Here is a 27813-nt window from a genome sequence, read left to right on the forward strand (position 1 = left end):
ACTTTTACATCGTTGCATTTGATATTGTATTTTACGCTTATATTTCTATACAGCAAAATAGATGAACTCTTTAGCTTTCCAATGATATCTTTTTCATTTTATAAAAATATGTAATGGCCGTGATAGGTTACCGACATATGGTAACCTAAAGAACTCATCTTTTTTCTACAATTCATTGTTTTTTGTACACACTGTATAAGCAGCGAAAAGGTGTAAACGTCATCTGCGTATTACCTGTAAATTTTTTTCCTTTTTTTGCCTGAAATTTTTGAAATATTGCACCCAACAATTCGGTCAGCAACAATTTAAGAACGCAGCGTCGACCGTGAACGTGACCAACTAAAAACCAAGTCCAGTGAGCCGGCATAATTTGACACAAAATCAACGATTGCTACTACACACAAATCACCAATGCGAGCAAATGCGAGATGATTGTAGTGTGCTCACGACCTATTTGCATTTCCCAATGCATTACCATGGTTATTAAGGATTCCCGCACGTTTGCATGAAATAAAATAATAAAATAAATTCGTAAAAGACCAATAGTCAACCGCCTACCGTGGAGGAGAACTTTCGCCGGCATAACAGCACAACAACTTTCTAAACGACGATTGAGCAGGAAGGCTGATTTATTGGAAGGAGTTCACACTCATTGAAGAAGTTTGCGGGTCGCTTAGGTAACAGACTTCATGAGTCGAATTTTTTTATACGAAAATTTAACGAGAATGTCTTGAGTTTGCAACATGATCGACCATCACCGGCGTAATATTGTGGAATGTTGTTCATTTTTGAAGCAATAATGTTACATGTTTGTGGATGTAGATCGTCCAGATTAGTTCAGTCATGAGAAGGACTGTTGCAGTGGATGCTGACTGACGTTTCGACCACCTAAGCGGTAGTCTCTTCAAAGTCAAAAGATGACTACCGTTATAAGATGACTACCGTTATAAGATGACTACCTTTATAAGATGACTACCGTTATAAGATGACTACCTTTATAAGATGACTACCGTTATAAGATGACTACCGTTATAAGATGACTACCGTTATAAGATGACTACCGTTATAAGATGACTACCGTTATAAGATGACTACTCTGAGCATGACTACCGCTAAGGTTGTCGAAACGTCAGTCAACATCAACTGCAATCTCAGGACTCTACTAAACTGGACGATTTACATCCACAAACATGTAACGATACTCCCGGGTTCAAACCATTTACTTTATAGCAATATAATGTATTATAGACAATCGAATAGTGCACCAATAATTCAAACAATGCTCTAATTGCAGTTGTACTTGATTCAAATGCAGTTGAAAAAACTCATTATAGTCTTTATTCTTGGCTAGCTAGTCTGCGACTGAAATCCTCCAGACAAAATTATCCGACCATAAGTTGAATAGCTGTTACTTAGCAGTGTCACGTGTACAAACGCTAAAAGGCTAAATGTGCGTATTTTATTTTAGTAAGAGAATTTTATGTTTCGTTCACAAAGCTGATTGTATTTGGTATTCAAAGCCAGTTCCCTCAATATTAAGCTAAAAATAATTTTCTGGTCCATGAATTTTTTGAATAGCATTAATTCAAACATTGTGTTTACGATTGTTGATTATGAATTATCGAGAATGCTCTAATCTCTAATTTGTGTTCAACTTTATCAATGTATTCTTTCACCTTTTTCTTTAAATTTAAGAAAAAAGAAATAATGTCGACTATAAAACTAAAAGTGGTCGTCATCGGCGATATTGTATGTGGAAAAACCTGTCTGTTGATGATGTATTGCAATAACAAATTCCCACCCAAATATGTTCCGAAAGTTTTCAAAAACTACGTGAAAGAACTAACGGTTGACGAGCATGACTTCGAACTTCAAATATGTAACACCGCAGGCCAAGAGGAATACGACAGGCTCAGACCGCTTTCATATCCCAAAAGTGATGTCATCCTCGTCTGTTACTCTGTTGATTCGCCAAATAGCTACGAAAACGTTAGGAAAGATGGATACCGGAAGTTGAACACTTTTACCATGCTGTACCTATAGTGCTTGTGGGTATGTAGCATATTGTACGAACAAAAGTATTTACTTCCAGAGCAAATTTTTTCAGAGTCAACTTTAAATTCACATGTCAAAACATCTTATCGCTGTTTTCTTAACCAAAGGGAGAGTGATTTACCAATTGTTGTGCCGCACTATTTTTTTAACCTGTCCGCTAGACCGCTGACAAACAAACCGATGACGTTTTCTTTGTATGATTTTGTGGGTTAGCACTATTTTCCACCCAGCAAACCGCCCTTTACTTTGAAATATAATATTTTACACAATATAATATTTTACGCAATCTAATATTTTACACAATATAATATTTTATATAATATTTTACACAATCGTCGAAAAAACGACATTTTCCAGCCTGGATTATAAGTTTATAACTTAAGGTGGTTGCATGAAAATTTATACTGCAACATTTATCTCTAAATATTTTCATATGTTGATATTAAAAACTGTATTATAAAAAGATAAAATTACTCGCCATCTCAAAACGACCTAGCACCAGTGCATGCATGGTTTCCTTTTAGCTTTTGGTTCTTTCCCATTAGCCGCCATCTTTAATTTATTTCCGATTGTGTAAAGTAAAGGGCGGTTTGCTGGGTGGAAAATAGTGCTAACCGATTTTGTGTAGGTTTGAAAAAAGATTTACGTGACGACACGAAGACGATTGAATACCTGAAAAAACAAGGCCAGGCGCCTGTAAGCATCGAGCAGGGACAAAATCTTGCGAACGAAATCCAAGCAGCGGCATTTCTAGAATGTTCAGCATTGAAACGAGACGGTGTAGAAGAGGTGTTCCATGCCGTTGTAAGAGCGGCTGTTAGGAAAAAGAAAGTGGATTTGAGTAAAGTGGATTTGAGTAAATCAGATTCGAGTTCACGTTGTTTGATTCTTTAAAAACGGAGTATGATTTTGATTCTAAAAGAGTCGAGCATCGACAATATTTTTATTATTCAAACATCTTGAATTTCACTAATTGGTACTAACTATTCACGAAATATTTTTAACTACGTCACGGTGGGAAAAGGCTGCTGACTGTTATTATAAGCCCACGGTCGAGTTGTGCAATTACAGTGATCATCGACCAGTCTGCAGCATTGTCCCATTGTGAGGTGGTGAAAAAACACAAACTCTATCAAAGCGTTATTTGCTTGGGTCAATTCACTCGTAGATATGAAATACAAAGTTACTATCGCAAAAATTTTTATAATAAAGCTTGAGTAACCTGCTAAAGAAACTAACATTTTGACATGGAGATAGTGCTTTAGGCATTATACACAAGACGTTTTTGATTAATAACGTTAGATATAAAGTGCCGTACTTATGCTAATGAACACATTAAATTAAATGAACGCCCACTCCAATAAACATCCTCTCTCTTATATACGTCTCATTCACAAGACAAAATGGTGACAAAGTCAGCATTTTCTTTGTAAAGGCTTTAATAAAGCAATGACTGTTCTTGTTCGAATTCAAAATAAGTGTGCTGACTGTACTCGTCTCTTATTCAGTCACTTTTATGCAGATACACGGAACTAGGAAGCAATAACATCTCTCTTCCTTTCTCCACTGTGTATGGGCTATTCGGGGAACGTTTTCCTTTTGCCCTGAAACTTTTTCAATTTTATAACCAGCGGTTGAACTTCGCTCAGCTAAATTGATGTCCGTGTCCGATTTCAAAGTTGGTATACAAAAATGTCAAAATTAAAAATTTTTAAATTTACTGTAAATGTAGTATGTTTTATGTATTATCATAAAACCTATGCCAAACACCAGGAATCTTCTAGCTGTAATAGAATATTCATTTTGAACTCCAATCCTTTACTTGATGATTAGATAGATAAGATGATTTGGAGTCATGAAAAAGATCCAACATTTAGAACAAAATCATCAGCATAGTTAGCATTTGTATGGCCACGATTTACGTACACGGCATGGTTGAGTTAAGATAAGAAATGCTGAGCATGCAGATGACCGATTGAAATCCACTACAATCATAATTTGACAAATTAAAAACGAACGGCGAGTTAAGTCGAACACTCAGTTATCATTCTCTAAAGTTTGGCAAAAGACAAAGAGTGATAACTTTGCCCTCTCAAACTATTTTGTATTAAAGAACCTGGTTTAACAATGATCTTTAAAGATTACCGCGCGTTTGCATAAAATACAATACATTCATAAGAGTACGAGTTAACCTCCTACCGCGGAGAAATGTTCACAAACATAACAACACAAGAACTTGCTGTACAACGATTGACAAGAAAGAGAAGTTTATTTGACAGAGTTCAATTCACATCTCATTGAAGAAAATCAGATTCTTAGCCAAGGTAACCTTCTTCGATTGTCGAAATTATACGAAAATTTAACGACAAAGTTGAGTCATAGCAACATTCCAATGACCGTCTGTTAAATGTAAATTATTTGGAATGTTGTTCATTATTGAAGAAAATGTACAAAGAATTATGAGTCAGTAGTATGTTTTTTTTTTATTTTACTTTGGCGAGGAAGCATTGTTGTCAGCGACAAGGTGCCTGTTAGGATCAAATTCTCGATATAAAAATTAGAGACAGTTTTCAAAAAAGCCATAAGTGGTTTGATGTTATAATAGTTATCTAAAGAAAGCATGTGATGTTTCCTTTTCACCCGAGGCATCTTCAGACCGCTTATTGCTTTTCGAAAACTATATGTTGTGCTCTACATTTTATGCTGACAGCCAAGCATTGCACCAAGAATCCGAACAAAGATTCATTTACAACAAAGGCTTTTTGTTCTTAATTCAAATGAAGTTTAAAACACACTTTAAAAAATTTGAGTTAAGTTCTTCGTATAATGTTCCAATGATAACTCATTTATTGTAACCAAAACGAATTTACTAATATAAGAGCTTTGACGCACTCGGCATAGTATGAAGAAAAGAGACAAGCTAAAAAAGCGCGTCTATCCTCGGGAAAGGAATCAAGGATATGAAATTCCTAATAATGGTGACGTCATACGCTTGTTGCAATTGGATTGTTAGTAGTCCAGGAGTCTCTCCCAAACCTTGTAAAGTTTATAAGAACTTTCATTCGATATCTCTGAGTCAGTCTTACCGTTTTTCTTTAAGAAATAAAAGATGTTTACTGTGTTTGCACAGGCTTATGCAAACTTCGGAACGTTTGTGAGAACTCTCGAGCACATCAGTGTAAGCCCGAGACCTAAGGTCAAGTGTTGCACATGCTCGAGAGTTCTCACAAACGTCTCCGAGTTTTGCATAAGCCAGTGCAAACACGAAAAACATCTTTTATTTTATAAAATGACAATAATGCGAAAAAGACAAACATTTTAATTTTTCCTCTATAATGTATTCATGATCGATTTGCAAATTTCTCTTTGACTGATTGATTGTTTTGATTGATTTGATTTGTTGAGCTCAGACGTGTTTTGCACAGGCTAATCCAAGCACAGCTCTAGACCAATCAGCGAACGCGTTTCATTGTCTTTATTTTATAAAAATATATCGTTCATGAACACTATGCGTAATGAGCTAAAAATGCGTTTTTTCTGTCATTGCACAGACTGCATAAATCATGCGGGATTTGTGCAACCTCTGCAATGACGAGTAAAATGACGTGGAGTCGTGGAAAATGCATTTATCCCGTCGCAAGATTGCACGAATCACGCGTGACTGACACGTAGCTCTTTAACCAATCAAAATCTTTCTCGTATCATTTAACGCGTGAGCCTCACATATGACAAGTTCATTTCTCGAGGAGCCCGAGTGGACGCTTGAAAGGCGTTCTTGTTTTTGTCTAAACTTTCTGACATAAACAAGAACGCCTGTCAAGTTTTCACTTACTGAAATCATGTCTCGAATGGAGATCACGTGAGGTGAAAAAACAAGCTACAGACAAATTTTCGACAAAAACAAGAACGCCTGCCAAGCGTCCACTGAAATCATTTCTCGAATGGAGATCACGTGAGGTGAAAAAACAAGCTACAGACAAATTTTCGACAAAACAAGAACGCCTGCCAAGCGTCCACTGAAATCATCTCTCGAATGTAGATCACGTGATGTGAAAAAACAAGCTACAGACAAATTTTCGACAAAAACAAGAACGCCTGCCAAGCGTCCACTGAAATCATTTCTCGAATGGAGATCACGTGATGTGAAAAAACAAGCAACAGAAAAATTTTCGACAAAAACAAGAACGCCTGTCAAGCGTCCACTGAAAATTATCTCTCTAATGGAGATCACGTGATGTGAAAAAACAAGCAACAGAAAAATTTTCGACAAAAACAAGAACGCCTGTCAAGCGTCCGTTGAAAATCATCTCTCTGATGGAAGTGACGTGGTGCGACTAGACATTCAACACCGTTGAGAGACAAGAGGCAGAAGACCTATATTTACTGCTACCGACTTTGCATCTCTAAAATCAAAAAATTTTAGAACAGATTTTAAAAAAATATAAACTTAACTACAAATAAAATATATTTGTACATTAACCAGCATTTAATCAGAAAATGTTTGCTGATTAGCGAATTTTTTCATTTTGTAATAAAATTATCATGTTATTGCGTTGGGCTGGCGTATCTTGACAAGAGTCACATATGTGCATGTTTGGTCTAGTTTGCATCTTCAGGGAATCAAATTGTGATATGAACACTCATCTCCATCATTTATAAAATTTATCTAGAACTACAGTCCATATACAGATATAAGACGAAAGTTGGTGAAGGTAAACTTGCGGGATCTTTTTTATTAAATATTTATACTAAAAAAGTCAGTCCCAATCACATTAGGAAAAACAACTCTCCCAGTTTTTTTTTGAAAGTGCACCCCTGTTTAGAAATTAGAATACGGATTGTGGACATTTAAACAGCATTACTCGTTTACTGGTGTACTTTAGTGTAACTGTTCACGACTTTTATTCAGTAATGTTCCACGGACGATTTTCTGGGATATGCTATTAAAAGTTATTTCTTCTAAAAGGGCGATAAATAAATTGGAGTACAGCTCCCATTTACGTCAAAGCACGGTACGCCTCTCGTTTTTGTTCTAAATAATTCCAAACTAATTTTTTTGACCTTGATATTGACCACTTTTATTTAAGAAAGAAGAATAATGTCGACCATAACACTACAACTGGTTGCCATCGGCGATACGAAATGTGGAAAATCCTGTCTGTTGATGGTATTTTGCAGTAAAATATTTCCATCAGAGTACGTTCCGACGGTTTCCGATTCTTACTCCAAACATCTCGCAGTTCAAAGGCGAGATATTGAACTCAAACTACTCGATACTGCTGGACTAAAGGAACACGACAGGGTCAGAACTCTTTCATATTCGGGAAGTCACGTGATACTCGTATGTTACTCTATTGATTCGCCAGATAGTTTTGAGAACGTCAAAGAAAAATGGATACCGGAAATTGAGCGATATTGCTCTGGTTTACCTATTGTGCTAGTGGGTATGTAAAATTCAAGAAATAAAAAATATTTTCCTTTGCGTGGCAAATACGAGCACGAAGTGCAAGTGTTTTCAAGCAACTTTGAGTCTCTCCTAAACTTTCACAAATGTTTTCACGACTAAAAAAAAACAAGTAAATATATTTTGTATTTCCTTCATAAAATAGCCATTCAAAAACAATATTTGAAAGATAAATTTATAAAGCAAAGGCTGCTTCAGTTGCAGTTTCAATTTGTAAAGCGATGACTGTATCAGTTTAATTGAAAACGAGCTTCTTTAAAATGACAAGTTTTTAACATTTTCGCGTTAAAATTTCTGCATAAACCAAGAAACCTGCAAGATTCTTGCAAGATTGAAGTTCTTGTGGATTATAGAACTATACAAACACAGTTTTTTGAGCATTCGACTAGTCACCACCGTGTTTTTAAAAGATTATTTTATAACAAAAAAATACCAAAGATTTGCTCTGTAGCTACTTTTATTAAGCAATTATTAACCAAGCTCGAGATCTTTACGGAGAAATATCGGACCAAAGTTTTTTCGTACAGACCGAGCCCATAGGCAATGTTTGTTAAAAGACAGAAGTCCGATATTTCTCAGTTAAAACCGAGAAAGCAAAGTCGATAAAAGGTTTATTATATGGTATTATTTGAATTGAAACGAAGCTTTCTTTTCTTCTTGTCATCGCTGTTTTGTACGAGTTGGCTTTCACAGTTTTTGTCAGTAAAAAGTAAATCGTTTGAAGTTGTATTGTATGGATAACGAAACTCACTTTTTAAGTGGTTTTCTTTCGACTCACATTAACACATGGTTTTTTGTTTCGTTTTTTTCTCTCGTTTTGCTGTTTTCTGTTTGCCTGAGGAAGTTTTTTTACATATTATAAAATTATGCGTATTGGACCGTCCTCCATTACGGGAAAATATTGGACCGTCCAAACTTTTTTTGAACCAATCAAAGAACCGCACTATTTTGCCAGAGGTGACGCTTGCCACATAACAAATATAAATAAGTAGCTACTCCCGGATCAATCTTTTAAACGAGCGAACTTCGAACAGTTTTACTAAGCTGTCAGTTTCCATCGTTCTAAGCCGCTGACAAATAAATGAAGTAGAATGTTTTATATTTTGTAGGTTTGAAGAAAGATTTACGTGACGACACAAAGACGATTGAATACCTTAAAGAAAAAGGTCAGCAACCTGTGAGCACCAAACAAGGACGAAAACTGGCAAACACAGTCAAAGCAGCGGCCTTTTTAGAGTGCTCCGCGTTAAAACGTGACGGTGTACATGAGGTGTTTAATTCAGCGGCAAGGGCGGCCATTATGGCCTCGAGTAAACGTCGCTGTTCAATACTGTAGAAACGGAATATATTTTTTGAGTGTAAAATATAGTTTTGTAGACTGGCACTGAGAGAAGTATTTATGGTCCAATCAATTTCAATTGCACTAATTGGTACTAATTATTTATAAAACATATTGCAAATATGCTATGTCAGAATGAGTAAAGGCTGCTGACCGCAGCAAAGCATTGTTTGCTTGCATTGATTTACTTGTAGATATGAATTGATATGAATTGATATTCCTTTCATCTTTTCAGTGATTGCATGGTGCAACTAAATTGATTAGGTAGGCCTAACAACACAACGTTTTCCGTCGCGTTTTTTGTATAGATTACTAGTAAAATACGCCATGCTGATTAGATGTGTTCAACTTTGTTCAATCAATGGTTCAGCTAGTCAACTCATAGATACAGACTAATCCAAGATGGCGCCGTACCCGGGCAAAACATTAGGAATTGTATTACAAGTTTCATGTTTTTCAAAGATTACGCCGTTTGTTTGTAAATAAAAGAAAACGTGTGTTAACGGTCGGTATTTTGTGATGAGATTTGCCAAAGTGTAAGACCTTTAAAACCATACATACGTGCAAGTCACGCGAGATCGCGTACGTGACGAACATTGCATATAAATCAAATAATCTATTTACTTTTTGATGAAATACTCTATTTACTAAATGATGAAATGACTAACGCCAGCCAGTAATCTAATTAAATATACAGCAGCCAGTTGCACACGAAGTGGACCTACTGTATATTTCTTATACTGTGACTTGATGTTGAGACTAAAATTGGACTGTTTCCTACAAATTTCTTTTCCTCTGGATGGTAAAATTCACTCTTGCTATGACAACTTTCATCTGAATACACTTTGCTTACTCGTCCAACAATTTACATCGCTTTTAAATCATTCTTAAAAAATTACATTTCACTTCGTAAACAAACACGTACATTGCGAAAAAAACATCACATCTGCCCGTGGGCAGGTATCGTAAAAAGCTGCCAACTCAGGCAGCCATTCAAATTGCTAGAAAGCAAAAAATATTGCTTTGGACTGTTAAATAAAATAGTAAAACTCATTATTGCAATTTGTTAATAAATAGATACAAAAAATAAATAGTTCCAATACTCAAAATTAGTGATCTGTTAATCTAAGTGGTTTGGTCAACTTATGCTGGACTACATGCTACGATTAAATGCTCTGAATTTGTTTTCTTTAAAGAAACATAAATTTTTGTAGTCCAAACGTAACTTTGTTAAGAAGTTTTCACAATATAATTGACTAGAATTTTAGAAACAGGCGAAGTGACCAATTGCCATATTTCATGGTAAACTTCAGAATTGAATATTTTCATGAATATTCCATCCAAACAGTCTGTTATTCGCTCAAAAGAGAGGCAATGAACGTGTTTTGTCAAAATAAATCGATTGGAGAATATTTATAAGCAATCGGCGTAATGTTTGAAAAACATGAAATCAGTAATACAATTCCTAATGTTTTTGACCGGTTACGACGCCATCTTCGACTACTCTTTATAGTGTCACTCGCACACAGGGTGCGTCAGCTATCTATGTCTTGTATATCTATGATTTAACTATCTACGTCACAACTCATTAACATAACGAATAAAAAGTTTGCAAAATTATGGCTGAAAATCGCAACTTTGAACGTTCATAAACTCACTTCTGGAAATAAGATTTAAATTATAATTGCAGAAATGCCCGAAAGCTATTCTTTTACTTTAGGTACTAAAAAAGGGTGTGGGAAATATATGTAATATGAGTACTTTAAGCTCATTGTACAATAGTATCATACGATGTCTCTTGGCTAGCTTGCCTTAGACTAAAATTCACAGACTTGACAGATATCTGTACTCTGTCGCTTTGCATGAATGAAAGTTACGAGGGCATTTTATTTTGTTTTAGAATTATATATTGCCAAACTGATGATCGATTTGCTACTCAAGGCCAGTCTTCTCAATATTAAGCAGAAAAATAATGTGAGTTTTTATTCTTCTAAAGTTTCCCGCGAGTTTTTGTTCATTTTTCTCCTATGTATTTTTTTCACTTTATAATAGTTACTTTTTTGATTGAAAAAGAGAACCAATGTTGTATACAAGAAAAAAACTGGATGCTGTAGGCGATAGGGAATGTGGAAAAACCTGTCTATTGATGGCATTTTGCCAAGGTGCATTTCCTTCAAAATATGTCCCGCAGATTATCGGGAATTACATCAAAACACTCACAGTTGACGAACAACAAATTGAACTTGAAGTATACGATACTGCAGGCCAAGAAGACTATGACAGCCTCAGACCGCTTTCCTATCCCAAAAGTGATGTGGTACTTATTTGTTACTCTGTTGATTCGCCAGCTAGTTATGAAAACGTCAGTAAAATTTGGACAGCGGAGATTAAGCAATTTTGCCTTGGTGTACCAATAGTGCTTGTAGGTATGTAATATTTTGCAAATGTGTAATTGAAATTCATAAGTCACTCATATCATCCCATGGCTGTGTTAAAAGCCAGAAAACAATTCATCAAAAAGTTTTTCATGAGATGGAATTTCTTGGAGTTATTTACCATTCGTTGTGCCTCACTGTAAACCTTCCTCATTGATCTGGCACACTGTAAATTTTTCAAAAGGGTGACTCCCAGTCTCCCACATCACAAAAAAATGAATCAACAAGGCTTAGTGTATGTATTAAATGTGTAAGCTTAAAGAAACATTTACGTGATGATCTGCAAATCATAAAAGACCTAAAAAACAAGGCCAGAAGCCCGTTACTACAGAGCAAGAACAAAAACTGGCAAAGGATATTGGAGCAGCGGCATTTCACGAATGCTCCTCGTTGACACTTCATGGTGTGAATGAGGTGTTCCATTCAGCTGCGAGAGCGGTTATTATGAAAAATAAAGTACATTCAAGTTTTCGTTGTTTAATAATGTAGAAATACATTTTTGAGACAGACATTGACAAAGTTAAAGAGAATCGTACGCGCGTAGAGTTTGGTTTGATAAGCGCATCGTACGGACAAATCATACGGACACGTGAACGGGAACTTCCGTTCCGCTGTATATTTATTATTATTGTTTGAAAATATTTAAAAACTGTAGCCCTTCAGGGCTCATAGGCACCTGTTTTTCAAAAGGCCGTTTGATTATTATATTTACAAATTTCATTAAATTAATGCCTTGTTACATGCTTTATTATGAATGCATGCGGGTTAGAACTTTTAAATACTACCAGTTTGTTTGTAAAATACAAATTCAAATCAAATAATCAATCTAATTTACAGAATTGCTGATATTTATTAGTAGAGTGCAGTCAACAATACGTTTAAATTTGTTGAAGCTCATGAATTTTTCCTTTTATTGTAGTCTGTAGACAATTCCAAAGTGAGTCAGCTGAGGCTAAAACTCACTTCTACTTATAGTATAACCGAGTTCATGATTCCTATTTTTGCTTCTTAGATCGCATCTATTTTATCAAACTATCTATTCTAACAAATTGCGCTTAGAATTCGACTTATTCTCTTTATAACACTCCTTTAAAGCCTGCTAGTTTAATTCAAGCAACTGTAATGAAAATGTGAGTATGTGACGCCACGATAGCATTATAAGTTTTTAGTACAGTTGATGTCGGAACGAACTGTTTCGCCGAAAGTTATATTTAAATATTTATGATAAGTCTTCCACGCCCTGCGCGATCATTGGCAATGAAAAGTTTTATTAAAATTTAGGTACTAAATTTTGTTGCTCCTTCATTATCCAATGGCTAAAAGTCGGTCTGCAACCCGCTTTTGCCAAGAGCAAATTCTTCATCTCGTGGCTTTCATAAGTCAAAACAGTGGCGATGCAGCCGGTGCTAGTGCATTCTCAAAATATTTTGAATTTACGTACTTGCAAACTTCGGATGTACAAAGGTTTATTTCAAATTTGAGCATTTTAATTGTACTAAGGGCAGTTGAATACTAAAAACATTCCAGCCAGTTTGTTAATGATGAAAGTTGCACTTATACGAGTTAAATAAGAATAAAACCCGATTACATAGGTCAAGTTTTCCTTTCAAGACGTTTTCCGCTATCTTTCCAGAGGTGCAAAAACATTGAAGAAAGCGCGCAGAAACAGCAGAATGCTATCGCATTTTCACAACACTAAGAGTTGTTTTCAGATCTGTATGTACAATTTAGTTATGATTAAATAATTTAGACCTCTAATCTATATCTCGATATTTAGTTATCTTCATTGATGTATGTATTAGTTGTAAAGACCCAACATTTCCTCGCAAAATCATCAGCATATATTGCATTTGTATAGCGACAATTTACGAATGCAGCTTTGAACGTGCAAATGACTGACTGAAAACCGATTGTTAGTATAATTTCACGCAAAACCAAAGGTATTACACACAAAAGCGAACTCAATAATCGTATTGCTACAGTTTTGGGTATGAAAGTGGACATATTTGCACTCTCTTTCTGTTAAGCACTACCATGGTTATTAAAGATTCCAGCAGATTGTTTTAAAGTAAACATGAAGCATATACAAGTACGAGTTAACCACCTACGGTCGAGAAATAATAACTGACATAACAACACAAAACCATGCTACGACATATAATAACTAACAAAACAACACATACGACGATCGAGAAGGAAGAGCAACTTATTGGACGGAGTTCGATTCACATTTATTGAAGAAAATCAAAGAACCTTACAAAAGGCAACCTTCTTCTTAAGACAAAGACGTTTTGAAGAAAACTTCACGACTTTCACCTGTGAATTAATCTGTGAATAATTTTAAATATTATTCCTTTTTGAAGTAAAAAGAAGAGAGAGTCATGACTTAGCAATATGTTATTGTATTTTCGTTTTGCAATGCTTCAAATACCATTTGTTCTCAATTAAAATTATTCCTAAAAGTAAATGTTTCAAGGTCATCGTACATTAGTATCAAACGTTATCTCTTGGTTAGTTTGTCTGAGACTAAAATTAACAGAATTGAAAGTTTGGCGTCTTGGTAATGTTTTATGTATCACAAACACGGCTATTCTATTCATTATTATAGATCTATTTATAAATGTACAGTATTTGTTCCGATAAACATCCTCTACAATAAGTGCCCTAGCCTACTCTGATCATTAACAAATTACTTTTCAAAAAAACTACTTTGCATTGGGAACTTTCGCACTTTTGACATAAACCGACTTTTCTTTTATTAACTATATAGTCTCTTAAAAAATTGCGTCCTTCCTTCGGGTGTTTATTAGAATAAGTGGATAAAGATTGTTCCAAGCTTTTGGAATTAATTCACTGTATTTTTATTTTTAACATAGGCACTTGAGATGAATAAATGAAGAGTGGGGCGTACTTTGTAGTTATCATTTCATATGCACAATCATGCAGCCGAGGAGTAAAGAAAAATTTGTGTTTAACTATTTTTTCAAATAACAGGAAATGATAAACATTGTTTCCATAGAGCGTGTTCGAAGATTTCATATGCGAAGGTGAATATGTATCAAATTTTGCATGATCTGACAAGCATAGAGATATTTCGTCACTACTCCAGTCATTACTAAAAATTAAACTGGCCAAATACGTTTCCACTTCAATTAGTAAAAATTTAACTGGCCATACGTTTCCATTAAAGGTTAATGGAGGTCACCAGCACTAACCTTATAAAATTTATAGTCGAGCCATTTTTTGCAGTTTGCCGCTTTCACTCGGCAATTTTGATTATCACCAATGCATGTCAATAAACATATTTATCTTATAAAGATCTTTTTATATCTTTGATATTTACAAGTACAATGGACACAAAGATAACGATATTAGCTACACTGAAACATATACTCAACTAGCGTGCACTGCAATTCAACAAAGTCTAATAGTTTTTAGCCACACTTTGTCTATTTTACATAACTGCAATTTTCCTTGATTATTAAAGATTCACGCGATCACACATTAATAAATTTCATAATATAACCCCTACCGTATAGAAATATTTACAAGCAAAGCACTTTTTAATATAATCACTTAACAGGAACAACAACTTATGTGGCATTTCACACTTATCGAAGAAGTCAAGTTTCTAAGAAAGGTAGGGAGTTATAATCTTCTTCATGAATGAATTTATTTTTAGATGCATTTAACGACAAAGACGAACGATTATAACATTCTAATGATAAACTAACACCTGCAAAATAAGATGAAATGCTGTTCATTTTTTGAAGTATAAAATTCCAGCAATCATGAAAAAGCAATATAGCTATATAATGCGAGATATTATATTTTTCTACAATGATCAAGTTTGCGCCAAGACTTCGAGCAATGATTCAAATGCTATTCATTTTTGTCAACCAAAATTCACTGAGAAAATAATCTTAAAAAGTAATGATTTGAGTTCATCATATATACAAAGTGATCAGATAATGACTTTCGCATAGGTAGCAAAATTTTCCCAGACATGACCTAAGGATAATACATAGTTTCGCAAAATTTTTTAACAATATTTTAGTTATAACTAAACGAAAGATGTATGACATTTATATTTCTTAAGGAAGGTCTTTGCAACAAAAAATGTTGTCATAATTGAGGCTTGTCCACTTTTGTAGGGAGGGCTGGCCCTACTAAGCGAGATTTCACGTGTTATTAAAATTCCATATAAAATCATTCTTCGTTTACATGAGAAGAGGGCCAGCTCTACCAGCCGAAATCTCGCTATAGTTTACCCGAGATCTCGCCATGTAAGGCTAGAAATTTCCCATGTAAACGCATTCGGTAGGGCTAGCCCTCCCTGTAGGGCTGAAAATTTAACGCATTTTGCATACGATAAGGCATCGCTTTTCAGCAATGGGGACAACAAAAGACATCAACGGGAGCAAACAAACTAAGAAAGCGTAAAAAATCAAAAGGCGACCACTGTATTGGTTTGTTTTCAGCTATTTTGTATTTTAGCGCCGAAATTCGCATTTCAAACCGAGCTCTTGATGTACGGCTAGAATTTGCATGTAAACGAGAGGTAAAATACAGCCCTACAGGGAGGGCTAGCCCTTTCTATAGGGCTCATGGAAACAGCCCCTATATAGTTTATAGCGTTAATGTTGTTCTTTTTGATTGAAGAAAAGCAAAAATGTCGACCAAAAAACAGAAGCTTATCATCGCTGTCAGCGATCTCAAATGTGGAAAAACCTGTCTATTGAAAATATTTTGCGATGGTATAATTGTATCCGACCACGTACCAACGGTTTTGGAGAGTTACGTCAAGAAAATCAAAGTTGACGAGCAAGACATCGAACTTGAAATATATGATACATCAGGCCTAGAGGACTACGACAGGCTTAGACAACTTGCATATCAGGGATGTGATGTCATACTTATCTGTTATTCTGTCGGTTCACCAGATAGTTATGACAACGTCAGGGAAAGATGGATACCTGAAGTTAAGCACTTTTGCCCGGATGTACCTATAGTGCTTGTGGGTATGTGATACTAAATGAACAGATTAAATTTGTCTGTGCATGCACAGGGTGCCTTAGAAAAAGTTACTCTTGAAAAAATTCTCTAAAATAAAATATCCGAGAGTAAGAAAAAACTTACATTGTGATTCTAAAAATTTAAATACGTTGACGTGAGATCTTTAAAACTTGGATTTTTTCACACTTTTGCATTTCCAAACAGTTTTTATTCAATCATTTCAAATTAACTTTCTGCATATAGTGGGCAATTACACGGGCAGGATTTTCCCAACACAAAAGTACAAAATTTGTTATAAAATCTGCTTTGAAATGTAAAAGAGCAAAAAATCCAAGTTTCAAAGATCTCGTTGTCACTGGTAAAAATACTCGTTTGTTTCGAAAATTTCATAACCAGCTGTGCCAAAGATCCTTAAAAAACTTAAAAAAGATTTATATTTGATGTCTGTGAACTCATTTTCGAGTGTGACACAACATTTTTCATATACGTCAGCCACAAGAAATCGTTTACCTCTGTCGTCCGTCAGTTTTTCTCTTCTTCCATCGTCGTTGATTATGTCCACCCCGTGTAAATCATCTCACGTTCCGTCGTCCCTCCGAAAGTTTTATGTTCATCCCTCGCTGATTTTTTTAACCCGTCAACGTCCATTTCAAACTCATCACAGTCGCTATTATTATCGTCTACATCTTTGCTGTTGTCGCCGTCAACGTCATCAACACCTCCACATTCAGGATATCATTCTCCACGTCAAAGTCATCACCACTATTACCACCACTCTCATCACCAACATAACCACCGTTTCAATCGCAGCTGTCGTCTTTGTCCTTACAGTCATCCCTCCTTGTCGTTATCACCATCACCGTCAGAATCAATGGTATCGTTTTCATCGTTTATGTATTTTGTTCCACCAGCGAATGAAAAACTGTCAACTTTATGTGTTGGTTCCTCCTACGATAGTTTCTATTTTGTCTGTATAATGTTGATCTATTGCATAGTTCACAATTGTCGTCGCTGTTTCCCGTCTGTACATACCGAGCACATAGAAATGACTGCGTATCGTGTTCAATCATCGTTAGCCTTGTCCAGTGTAGAAATGTGTCAAACAACCTCAGTCTAAAAATAAGTATGATTATTGTCATTGATTCAAACTGTTTAACTATTAATCTTTTTTTTCTGTTAAATATGTATTCAGTATATGTATGTAACTTTAATCTGCCTGCATTGGCATTATTTGTTGATCCACTTGTCTGTAAAATGAAAGTTCACTGTCGGATTGATCACTGTCATCTAGAAACTCCATATCTGATTGTCTTTCGGAAAAGACTTCTTCATCGTTATCGGAGTCGGTTATCGTTAAATCAATCGACTTGCTAATTTCCTAACCAAAATTTTGTAACCTTTTTCAATTGCCTTAATCATTTCAATGGTAGTAAAAGTCCCCCAAAAACGCACGCTCGTTTTCTGAATGATGACATTCTGCCGAGGCAGTTGCATCACATCGCTTACACAATGGAAACATTAATTTACCCTTAACTTTCACAGACAGGACTGGAATGTAATTTTTCGGAGGGGCTAGAACGCAACACTTAATCAAACCAAAGTAATGAGAAAGGTCTTTAAAGTTTTTGCGAATAATTGTGGGGTGACCCGTAGGATAACGTCGATTTTTCATAACAAGCGGGTAAAGACTTGTAAAATCGTAATAAAAGATTTTCTCGTTTTCTTCAGCCTTACGAAACAACTTAAAGCCTTCAACTCTACCTCCAAAAAAACTATCAGTTGGGCATAGGTCTGTTATGATTTCGTGTGTCTTTAGAAAATGATGCATTTGAGATGTCTGTCTCAGTCACTTGAAATCGCTATACACCGTATAAATTTTATACGCTTGAAGGATCGGATTTTACGAAGCCTATTTCAATCTATCCACTGGTTAAATCGACTGTGTAAACGGTCTAAGAAGATCTTATATCCACTGTATAAACGGTCTAAGAAGATCTTTTATAAAAGTTGTGTGTAAATGTTTTTGTAGTATGGCTTACAGATTATCTGAAATTCATTTCTACGCTCTCCTTTGAGTACATATACAGGCTCATTAAAGTTATAGATGTGAAATAGGAGATGAAATAATGGAGTGAAACACACAATGTTTTATCGTTAGTCGAGAAATTACCCATAAAATAAATTAGGTCTTCTCAAAAACATTTCCACCGACAATTCAAAAAAGTGAAAAAGTATTTTTTCATCTTATTTGAATCATAATCTGTATTCTGAAGATGTCATTGTCTTTTTGAAATTTGTTTTTTAAATCTATGTCTTGTCAAGAACGAAGTAGTCAAATAAAAAATCGCAGACAGCTAATTTCTGTCACTAAATTTTATAATATTCACAACGCTACGATTTTTTGCAAATAAAGATTTTAAAAAGACATAGTTGCTGATATAAACAAATGTACTGCCGATAAAATTATATTTCTTGATTCTTCTCTTTGATTTGCTATATAGTAAAAACCTGATTTGATCCTGCTCTGCAAAGATATCACACATGTCCCTAAGACTTTACATCAGTTGCATGTTGCAAAGATACACTGAATTGTGATGGTTAACCAAAGCCTGAATTATACGTCCTTTCTCACAATTGTGATTTTACATTTGTGCTAAAAACTTTGCAATGACATTTCACATATAAAATAAAAATAAAGTTTAGAATCAAACCTTTGAAAAATGGCAAATAATGGCCACGATAGAGAATTATGTCAACTTATATGTTGTTGCTATGGCAACCAAAGAAAATGCATCTTAATTTCCGTATGTTGGCTTTCTACCAAATCAGATCTCCTGAGTAAGAATTGTTAAATGTATTGTCCACGTATTTTACTAAAAAATTTCGTCAATTTCAGATTTCCTTTGCTGCATCACTACGCTCAGTCTGATTTCGCAACGATAAAAAAATTCGCTGCAAGGGCCAACGCTGCATCTCAATTTATTGCGCAGTGTTTACATTTCCTATGTCACAGGAAACAGCAGGGGTAGATTTTGCTGTAATTATTTGTGAATACGTGTCCCTTCTTTTAATATGCAGGAATGAATAGGTGCTCGTCAGCCTCTATGCGTATTTGAAGCATTTAGCTGAACGGACAGAGGGTGATATACTGACCAAGGTGATTGATCTCAAATGTAAGTACTAAATAGACATGTTACACTGTTAAAGTGGTACATTCCATCATTGATTGAGATATGTGTTTTAGAGATTTTTTACCAGTTTCAAGTATTACTTGAAATTATCGAACGTAAAATTTAATGCAGATCAGTCGCGCTGATCGTATTTGCATGTAATTTATCTACTCTTTTATAGTTTTTGCTTGAGACGATTGGACAAAATGGATTTTGTAGGTTATGAAAAATATAAAGTAAGCATTAGAATTTTACAAATAATGTACAAGTACTTGAGCTTTTAACATATAATATTTATCATAGACAGAAATAAGTGCTCCACCCTGCTTGCATAATGACGCGGTATGCTGACTGCTTGCGTATGATTTATTTTCGATCTTTTTACTCAATCTGAAACTAAAAAGTGTAGAGCGTCTTTACACTGCTTTTCTGTTTGAATTAAAAAAAAACTAATTGAGAACTATTTTGCTCGACCTTCACATTTAAAGTTGAAGACTATAAGCACTTGGTTGAAGATAACCATGCTCAATATAATACACATTTTCTTAGGTGCTTTGGCAATGAGCAAATTGTGCCAAACTTACATTTATGACTTTATCTTTTAGATAATAAATGAGGCAGTTAATGTACTGGAGGTCACAGTCGTGAAGGCCGAAAATGTTACTGCTGGTGCATTTTCTGACGCATGTAAGTACTAAACAATAAACAGTCACATTATCCTCGCGTGCTGATTTCTGTTCAGTTCAAAACTACTGAAACTTGGTGTATATACAAAAAAGAAAAAATTTTGAACTCTGTTCGTGGCCACTTGAACACAAGAATCTCAAATTCTAATAAACTTTTAATCACTACAAACTTTTATGATACCTTATTCAAGGTCACGTTCTAATGCGCTGCATAATTTCCTTGGTATTTGCTTACAAAACGTCTTTGTTGTAAATTTCGTACAGACAAAAAGCAAATTTTAGGCCTCAATTTTTAACATTAGCTGAAGTATTTCGTCTTGGGACTGAACAAACACTTGAGCAAATTTGTAAGTTGGGTAACTAGAATGTATTGCTCATACTTGATTTTTTTTAATTTGATCGAATTTCAATTAGTTGCTTGTATGCCTATATATTTACTTGAAAAAGGTTCATATGGTATATTCATGCTTTTGCAGTAATATTTAACCCAAATAACCGTTGATTCGTTACATGCATCGTCGGAGGTCTCTTGTGCTAAGGAATGATTTATCAGTGGATTTGTAATAAGGGCCATAGCTAGAACGTGGTTTTTTTGGGGAGCTAATATTCATATATTGAGTGATCTACAAAGTGATGTTTAAACTGAATTGGCTTTCAAAGTGACTTTCAAAGTGAATTCACTATTGAAAGTGAATTAGCTTTCAAAATAACCAGTCAAGCAAAACTGAATATACAAATATTCAACCACCTTCCCAATCAACGCTCTAATTAAAATCAGGTTTTAATCGCTATTTGAAAACCACGGACGTTGTTCTTGAGAAGCAACAGCAAATAGATTTCACAGCTCGATTTTGTTGGCAGAACATAAATTATTACGAGTTTTGGCAAACTTTTATCCTCGTGCATCAAGTAAACATAGCGGTGGAGGCATTATGAACAATATTAATTGTTATGTCTTTAAAGTAGTAATGTGAATATCATCTTTCCGCGGGAATAGAAAATAAACATTCAGAAAGCATTAGAATTTTACCAATGATGTACAATTGAAATACGCTTTTAATCTATTTTTGTCATCCACAGCATTATTTTGCTTTCCTGTCGGCATAACATGTCTGTCTACGCCATGCTGGGCTGTTTTCGTAATGATTGTTTTGCTTTCAGACATCAAAAGACTCAAAGCATATTTCGGTGCCAAGGAGAATTGTGAAGTTTGATTTCGGTGTCATAAGCATTTGCTGTACTGGTTTCTCTTTAGTTCAAATTGCTCAGAACTTGGCTTATTGCATTTAATAACTTACTTTAAAATGGCACACATTCAACTAGAACAAAAATGCTTCAATGTACATTTATGCCAATGCAGCTATCAACGCAGCTAAAGGAATAGAAATTATTAATTATGGACATTAATTAGGACTACAAAGGCCTCGTTTGCACTATACCTGTTTACTTTCGTAGCACGATGAATTTTCTTTGGATTAAAACGCAGTGAAGTTGTTCACCGTCAAAACACAATCTAATAGACAAAGTCTATCAACTTAATAAGCTTTTACTCCGAACAGTTAACCCTTTTAATGCAAAGGAAGATGACGTGATGAGCGAATCCGGTACAGTGTAAACGCAGCTTAAGTATAGGTGCAATGCCTAAAATATGTCCGGGCAATTGTCAGGGCTAAAATTTTCCTAAAGCGCAATATGAAGCCAAATATTCAATGCAACTTTGCAGATTTGCTGCTTGTTCAAAGTTAATGTGGATTAATACGTCACTAAAAATTGATCTAATCTTGATCTAATCTCTAATCTCTACGAGAAGTATCATCAAGAACGTGGCAGTTTCAGCATAAAAAGACAATGGCTTTGTATAATTTGGTTATGATAAGCACTAAACAAAAAAATGTATCAAGATTTACGTCAAATAAGAAATTCAAAATGCACTCCTGAGTATTGCGAATAGATTTACGTATCAAGATTTACGTCAAATAAGAAATTCAAAATGCACTCCTGAGTATTGCTGAGTATTGCGATAGGTAAATTATTTATTTAAAATTTACTTAAATTCTAATTCTGATCACGTTTGTTTGTGATTTGTTTTCCATGACTGCTTTCGCGTATGTTCCTTTTTGGCTTTGGTTGTGCATTTATAATAAAGTTCAAGTTGAGACAAAACTTGCAAAAAACGAACATCAAACATGATCACGCCAAGCTTAAAGATGGTGGAAATGCTTTCCATTCGTATGCCTACCAACATATGCTTTTTTGTTTAGTACAAATTTTTTTAATTTATTCTTCACCAAAACTTTATCGCTTCCAGATATTTGTTTTTATAAAAGGAAATTACGGAAATTAGAACACAGCAGAAGCCAATATACATCGTGACTGCAAAGCGGCCATCAGCAACAGATTGTGACGTGTAACCACTGATCTGAAATAGACTGGGTAACGCATCTAATTGCAAAAGTTGAAGCCAGAAGTAAATCTGCTCGAAGCGAAGTTGGGGACCCAATTTTCTATAGATTCGTATAACAGAATCACAGTTTTTTCAATATTTTGTCTTTTACGCGTTTCTGATCGGGGCAGTTTTTTATCACAGCTATAGAAAGTTAAGAAGAATACTTTGGAAGAAAATTTACGGTTATTACGACTTCATAAACGCTGTGAAACTTGGGTCTCCAACTTCGATTCGGACAAATTTACTTCCGGCTTCAATTTTTGCTAGAAATTTTGTATTAGTTGCGTTATCCAGTCTATTTCAAATCAGTGCGTGTAACCCAGTTGAGTTGAGCCCATGGCAAACCTGGGTTATTAGTGTTTACATGTAAAAAGAATTAACCTGTGTTAAACCCGAGTAAGTTAACATCGTGCCATGTGAATAGAGCTATAAATAACAGTTAAAATTGAACTGAAGTGACAGTATCCTGTTTAAATCTTCGTGTGCATTTAACAATCGTGGAATTATGTATGGTGGACCTGCTAACAAGTCGTGGGTAGTAATAATAGTTTTTTTATACATTTAAAACGATATGTTGGACAATAGTATATTTTCTGCCGCCAACGTACGCCTTTACTGCAACGTCATCTATGATTTACTTATCATAAAAGCAAAATTAGGGATGTTGATTGCCCTTTATCGAAATGAATAAATTTGACAATTTTTAGCAATCGACAAAACACATACGCACCTATTTAGTTGGGCAGTCGAGTCCGTCAATTTTCGGTCTTGTAAGATTTCATGTTCGGCATTAAAAAAGTAGGGGGTCTTGCTTTGTGTCTTTTCAGTGCACGCGGATTGCACATTTTATAATCGTTCGTGTACAAACTCGCATGGAGCCAGAGTAAAAACAAGAAATATAGCCTTTTCTCTATGTATTTCAACCCCATGACTGAAATGCATTTTTCTTCCACTACTACTAACTACTTCCATAAGATACCGTGACATTGCATGGTGTTTTATGGAATCCATGATCTCTTTTTTAGTGACGCAAATTATTGTAACTTGCTTGTAACTGTTGGAATGATTCGTAAAGGACCGACATAAGTAATAACATATGCGTGCTACAAAAAAAACTTACATGGAATGGCCTTCAATGTTTCCCTTATTCCTTGCTTATTGATGAAAGTTTTATATGTCTAATTTGTTTCAGAAGTATTGCAACCAACAAACATTGACTCATTTATATTTACTACACACATTTTCCAATGAATATGAGCATGAAAGTAAATCAGATTTTTTCTACCGAAATTGGTGACCACTGAATACAAACATTCAGTTAAACGTGCATCAATATATGAGTGTGAGTAGAATAAATTTGTAGTTTGAGTTTGTTTATGTAGTTGACACACCAGATCCGTATGTCGTCTTAAGAGTTCGAACTAGTCCTAACATGAAGCAAAAAACTGAAACAAAGTCGAACACCAAAACTCCTGTCTGGAATACGAAATTCAAGTTTTACTTAAGCAACGAAAAAGAAAATAAACTGGGTATGTACCAAGCTTTTAATGTACAAAGATGGACGATAATATTCTGTTTTATACGGCAGTATGGTTTGTGAAAAAGATGAGTTTTGAAAACGGCAATGGAAAGACTTCAGGAACGGATTCAAATTTCTGCAAATTTCTTCACGTGTTCAGGTGTAACATACTTGACTCGCAGACGTGCTCTTAACTAATGTGTAAAGTAGACTTTTAAGATCCCCTGAAAATTCAGTAATTTTACTTATAAACTACCAACAACAATTAATGCCTTCTTAAGAATTTTTACTACAGAAAGAGAGGTGACTATGCACCCTTTTCACACTCACCCCCCTAAAACCACCCTCGACTTTTGGTGCGTTTTGCAAGCCTTACATTGCACACCCATTTTTCTGTGAATTAATGCAAATTGATGATACCTGAATCTAATTGTTTACACGTAACATTTTTCGACAAATAGGTTCACGCTCCCAGCCATTATTTAAAAGTGATTTACATTGAGTTTATTTGATGTTGATGACTTGTTTTCAGAAATCACAATGAACGATGACGACTTTCTTTCCGACGATTTTATTGGTTCTAGAACCATTGAGCTGGATAAACTTCCTGTGAATAAAAAAATTTCAAGATCCGTAAGAATTAACGAGGTGGGAGAAAATGACAAAATTAGTTTTGAAAGACATATTTTTCTTTTAACATCATTTTTTAACGGATCATTATCATCTTTCCAGATGTTTCTGCCATTGTTCATGCATTCATATTTGTGTTTGTGTAGAAAACGAGTCTTGAACTAAAGTTGTGTATCAATACCGAGTAAGAGAATGATGTTCAATTTTTGCCATTTATATAAGTATCTATCAGTATCTTGCTGATCTTTTTAGTGTGGAAAAAGAACTCAGACTGAGTTATGATTTATGTGAAGAAGAAAAAGAATTTCTGCGCAAGAGGAATAACCTAATACTGCAACACATGGTCGAAGTTCTTGGAGACGAATACGGTCCAAAAATAAAAAACGAGGTCTTCTATTGGCTTTATATTGGCACAATGTTATTTTGTAACTGAACACAGAGTCTTTATTTTCCTTATACCTCAAATTCAGGTACCTGTGGTTGCAATAATGGGATCAGGAGGTGGCTACAGGGCTGCATGTGGATTATCAGGTGTATTTAGCGCACTTCAAGAATCGTGTATTCTGGATTGTGCTACGTATGTAGCTGGACTCTCTGGCTCATCATGGTATGTAACTATAGTTTTTATAGCTAGGTTAATGAAGTGTCTTAAACATGATTTCAAACTTTGCAATTATATAATGATAAATGAAATAAATGTTATTTATCGGGTGGGAAGTCCGGATGGAAAATAATTTTCCCGAGGTCTCTAAACAACCATAAGGCCGCAGGCCAAGGGACGTTATTAAGACGAAGGGGAAATATTTTTCTATCCAGACCGACCTATAGAGTAATAGAAATAACGTGTATGTTTTTTTGCTAAAGGCAACAGTCTAAATAAATTGTACAGTCAGATTCAACAATGGCAGCAAATAAAACGATGAAAATTTTACTGTTAATTTTGCTTTAAAAAACTCAAAATTGACTTAAAGTAAATAACTACAGTCAAAATTTGGCTGATTATTCAAACAAAACAAAAGAAAATGAAACAAAAAAGAACGAAACAAAAGAAAACAAAACTATAAGGTAAAATACCGTAAAATTCCACCCGCTGCTACAGTTCCGCCTGCTGCTATTTAGCCAATCAGATTGTGGGAAAGGCTTGCAATCTTCCCGCGCCGATTTGTGAAAAAAAATTTGATATTCTTTTATACATGTTGAACCATCCCCATGCTGTTGTTAATATTTAAGGTACTTATCCACACTGTATCACAAACCTGCCTGGCCAACAAGCATCACTTGCAATAACATGGCCGATGAATTGCGAGAAAGATTTAACAAAAGTCCATGGGAACATCTTAAGCTGAATTTTATTTCGCGCTTGAGAGCAAAAGAAAAACAAGGAAAAATCACCAAATTAGTGGACTTATTTGGATATTTCATTGGGGAAAGCTTACTTGAAGTAAGAACTCGGTTTTGTTGGTATTTGCAACACACGTTTTCGTCTCTTGAAAAAATTAGATGAGTAAACAAATTTAACGGAATTGTTCGTTTCAGACTTCAAAATTGGTCTTATTCTTCATGTTGTTTTGCAACATTTTAATCCAATTGTAAAAAAATAAGCAAACAAAAGGTTTTAAGGTCGAGTACAATCCACAATAGCCTATAATTCTATACGTCTAATCTGCACTTTTGACTCTATGTACAATAATTAAAGACCAGGTGAAGTCAATATATTGCAACGATAGAAGTAGGCCATGGACCCAATCACAAAAAGTCATCTAAAAATAACATCGCCATGCGTCCATGGAGGAACCAGCTGAATTTTACAGCATAGGTAGTTTATATTATATTTATCATTTGCCGAAGGTATGTCAGATCTATAAGTTGCACATTAAGGAGAAAATAAGCGTTGTTTCACTGCGTTGTTGAACAACGATGTCCGCCATCTTGAAACAATAGTTCGCTACGCTTGCACATAACCTCAGAAACATCACACAAGAAATAATAAAGTAAATGATTTGAACCCGGGAGTATCGTTCATGCTTGTAGATGTATGTCATCCAGGTTAGTAGAGTCCTGAGAAGGAATGTTTTTGTTGTTGTTGACTGGCGTTTCGACAACCTTAGCTGTAGTCATTTTCAGAGTCAAATATGACTTTTTCTCAGGACTCTATACTAACCTCGACGAGCTAAATCTACAAACGTGTAACACAAGAAATGAGCTATGATCTAAAGCAGTCTTTGAAAAAAATGTGAAGTGCACCAGCTTAAAATTGTCATCACAAAGAAAAACATGAAAAATCTATGTGATAAAAAGACGGCTTATAAAACATCCAATAGTATATTGCTAAAAATATTTCAAAATTATATATATCAACGTTTTCAAACTATTAGTTCACAAAACAAACGAAAAAGGGCATTGATTAAACCAAAATTTATCAATACCATGCTCCAATTATATTTTTCTGCTTTGGTTTGTTAATGAAAATGCTAAGTCAGCCGTGAGTCCTGATCCATTGTGAAAAGTTATGACTTTGAGCGTCTTAGTCGTCTATATTTCTGTCCAGAAGCCTTCTTGTCTGCGTCATGACTTGAAATATGACTACACATTTGGAGCCTTGTCATACTGTATGTCAAGTATATTTGTGAATGTTGGACATGACAGCCCAGTTACAATATAAAAAGGTTAATAAACAGCAAAGCTCAAAAATTGAAAAAATGGACTCATAGCTCAACAAATGGCATAACATAAAAAAGCAAACACGATATCTCAGGTACCATCTATCAAAATTATAGTTTAATATTAAAATGACAAATCGCTCTAGTTAGTTTAAAGCAATATTTTAAAATAATTCATACAATACGCATTTCTTATCTTATCGAAACAAAAAAAAGGCACCGAAGAATCACAACTATTCTGAGTAGTAGTTGAAGTAAATTTCGAATACTAAACTTAAATTGAAAGGAAATGTAGCTTTGAAATTCAACTGGAACCAAATAATCTTACATATACTGAAATACGAGTCGTCAAATCTGAACGTTCCGCATGTTGATCGTCTTGTTTCTCTTTCT

The 27813-nt window shown here is 34.8% G+C and overlaps 3 protein-coding genes across 8 annotated transcripts in view; all 3 read left to right on the top strand.

The window, feature by feature from the left end:
• LOC124435459 (cytosolic phospholipase A2-like) overlaps window positions 1-27813 on the top strand; it is a 39745-nt gene that overhangs the window by 6567 nt on the left and 5365 nt on the right. The window contains exons 2-11 of one of the 3 annotated variants that reach the window (XM_046985410.1): window positions 311-318; window positions 19398-19482; window positions 19661-19715; window positions 20085-20166; window positions 23994-24140; window positions 24663-24778; window positions 24907-24944; window positions 25013-25148; window positions 25231-25367; window positions 25991-26201. In XM_046985410.1, the coding sequence (XP_046841366.1) occupies window positions 19686-19715; window positions 20085-20166; window positions 23994-24140; window positions 24663-24778; window positions 24907-24944; window positions 25013-25148; window positions 25231-25367; window positions 25991-26201 (897 nt within the window). In that variant the 5' untranslated portion in view covers window positions 311-318; window positions 19398-19482; window positions 19661-19685. Of the gene's footprint in view, window positions 1-310; window positions 321-19397; window positions 19483-19660; window positions 19716-20084; window positions 20167-21888; window positions 22190-23993; window positions 24141-24662; window positions 24779-24906; window positions 24945-25012; window positions 25149-25230; window positions 25368-25990; window positions 26202-27813 lie in introns of those variants that run through there. The other 2 variants (XM_046985411.1, XM_046985412.1) reach the window with 2 other exon arrangements.
• On the top strand, window positions 337-3285 carry LOC124435460 (ras-like GTP-binding protein rhoA). The gene is given in 4 exon segments (XM_046985413.1): window positions 337-677; window positions 1696-1990; window positions 1993-2052; window positions 2684-3285. Coding segments are annotated over 3 exon segments (609 nt in total). The 5' UTR covers window positions 337-677; window positions 1696-1707; the 3' UTR covers window positions 2950-3285.
• Window positions 4248-9041, top strand: LOC124435461 (GTP-binding protein rhoA-like). 4 transcript variants are annotated; one of them, XM_046985415.1, is made up of 5 exons: window positions 4248-4379; window positions 6726-6767; window positions 6965-7067; window positions 7143-7499; window positions 8629-9041. In XM_046985415.1, exons 4-5 carry the CDS (start codon window positions 7154-7156, stop codon window positions 8853-8855), a joined length of 573 nt encoding a protein of 190 aa, XP_046841371.1. In that variant the 5' UTR covers window positions 4248-4379; window positions 6726-6767; window positions 6965-7067; window positions 7143-7153; the 3' UTR covers window positions 8856-9041. The 4 variants fall into 4 exon arrangements, with proteins under 4 accessions (XP_046841371.1, XP_046841372.1, XP_046841374.1 ...); XM_046985416.1 differs by having other exon boundaries at window positions 7022-7067; XM_046985418.1 differs by lacking the exon at window positions 6965-7067.

Source organism: Xenia sp. Carnegie-2017, unplaced genomic scaffold, assembly GCF_021976095.1.
Source record: "Xenia sp. Carnegie-2017 unplaced genomic scaffold, XeniaSp_v1 HiC_scaffold_14, whole genome shotgun sequence".
Lineage (NCBI taxonomy): Eukaryota > Metazoa > Cnidaria > Anthozoa > Malacalcyonacea > Xeniidae > Xenia > Xenia sp. Carnegie-2017.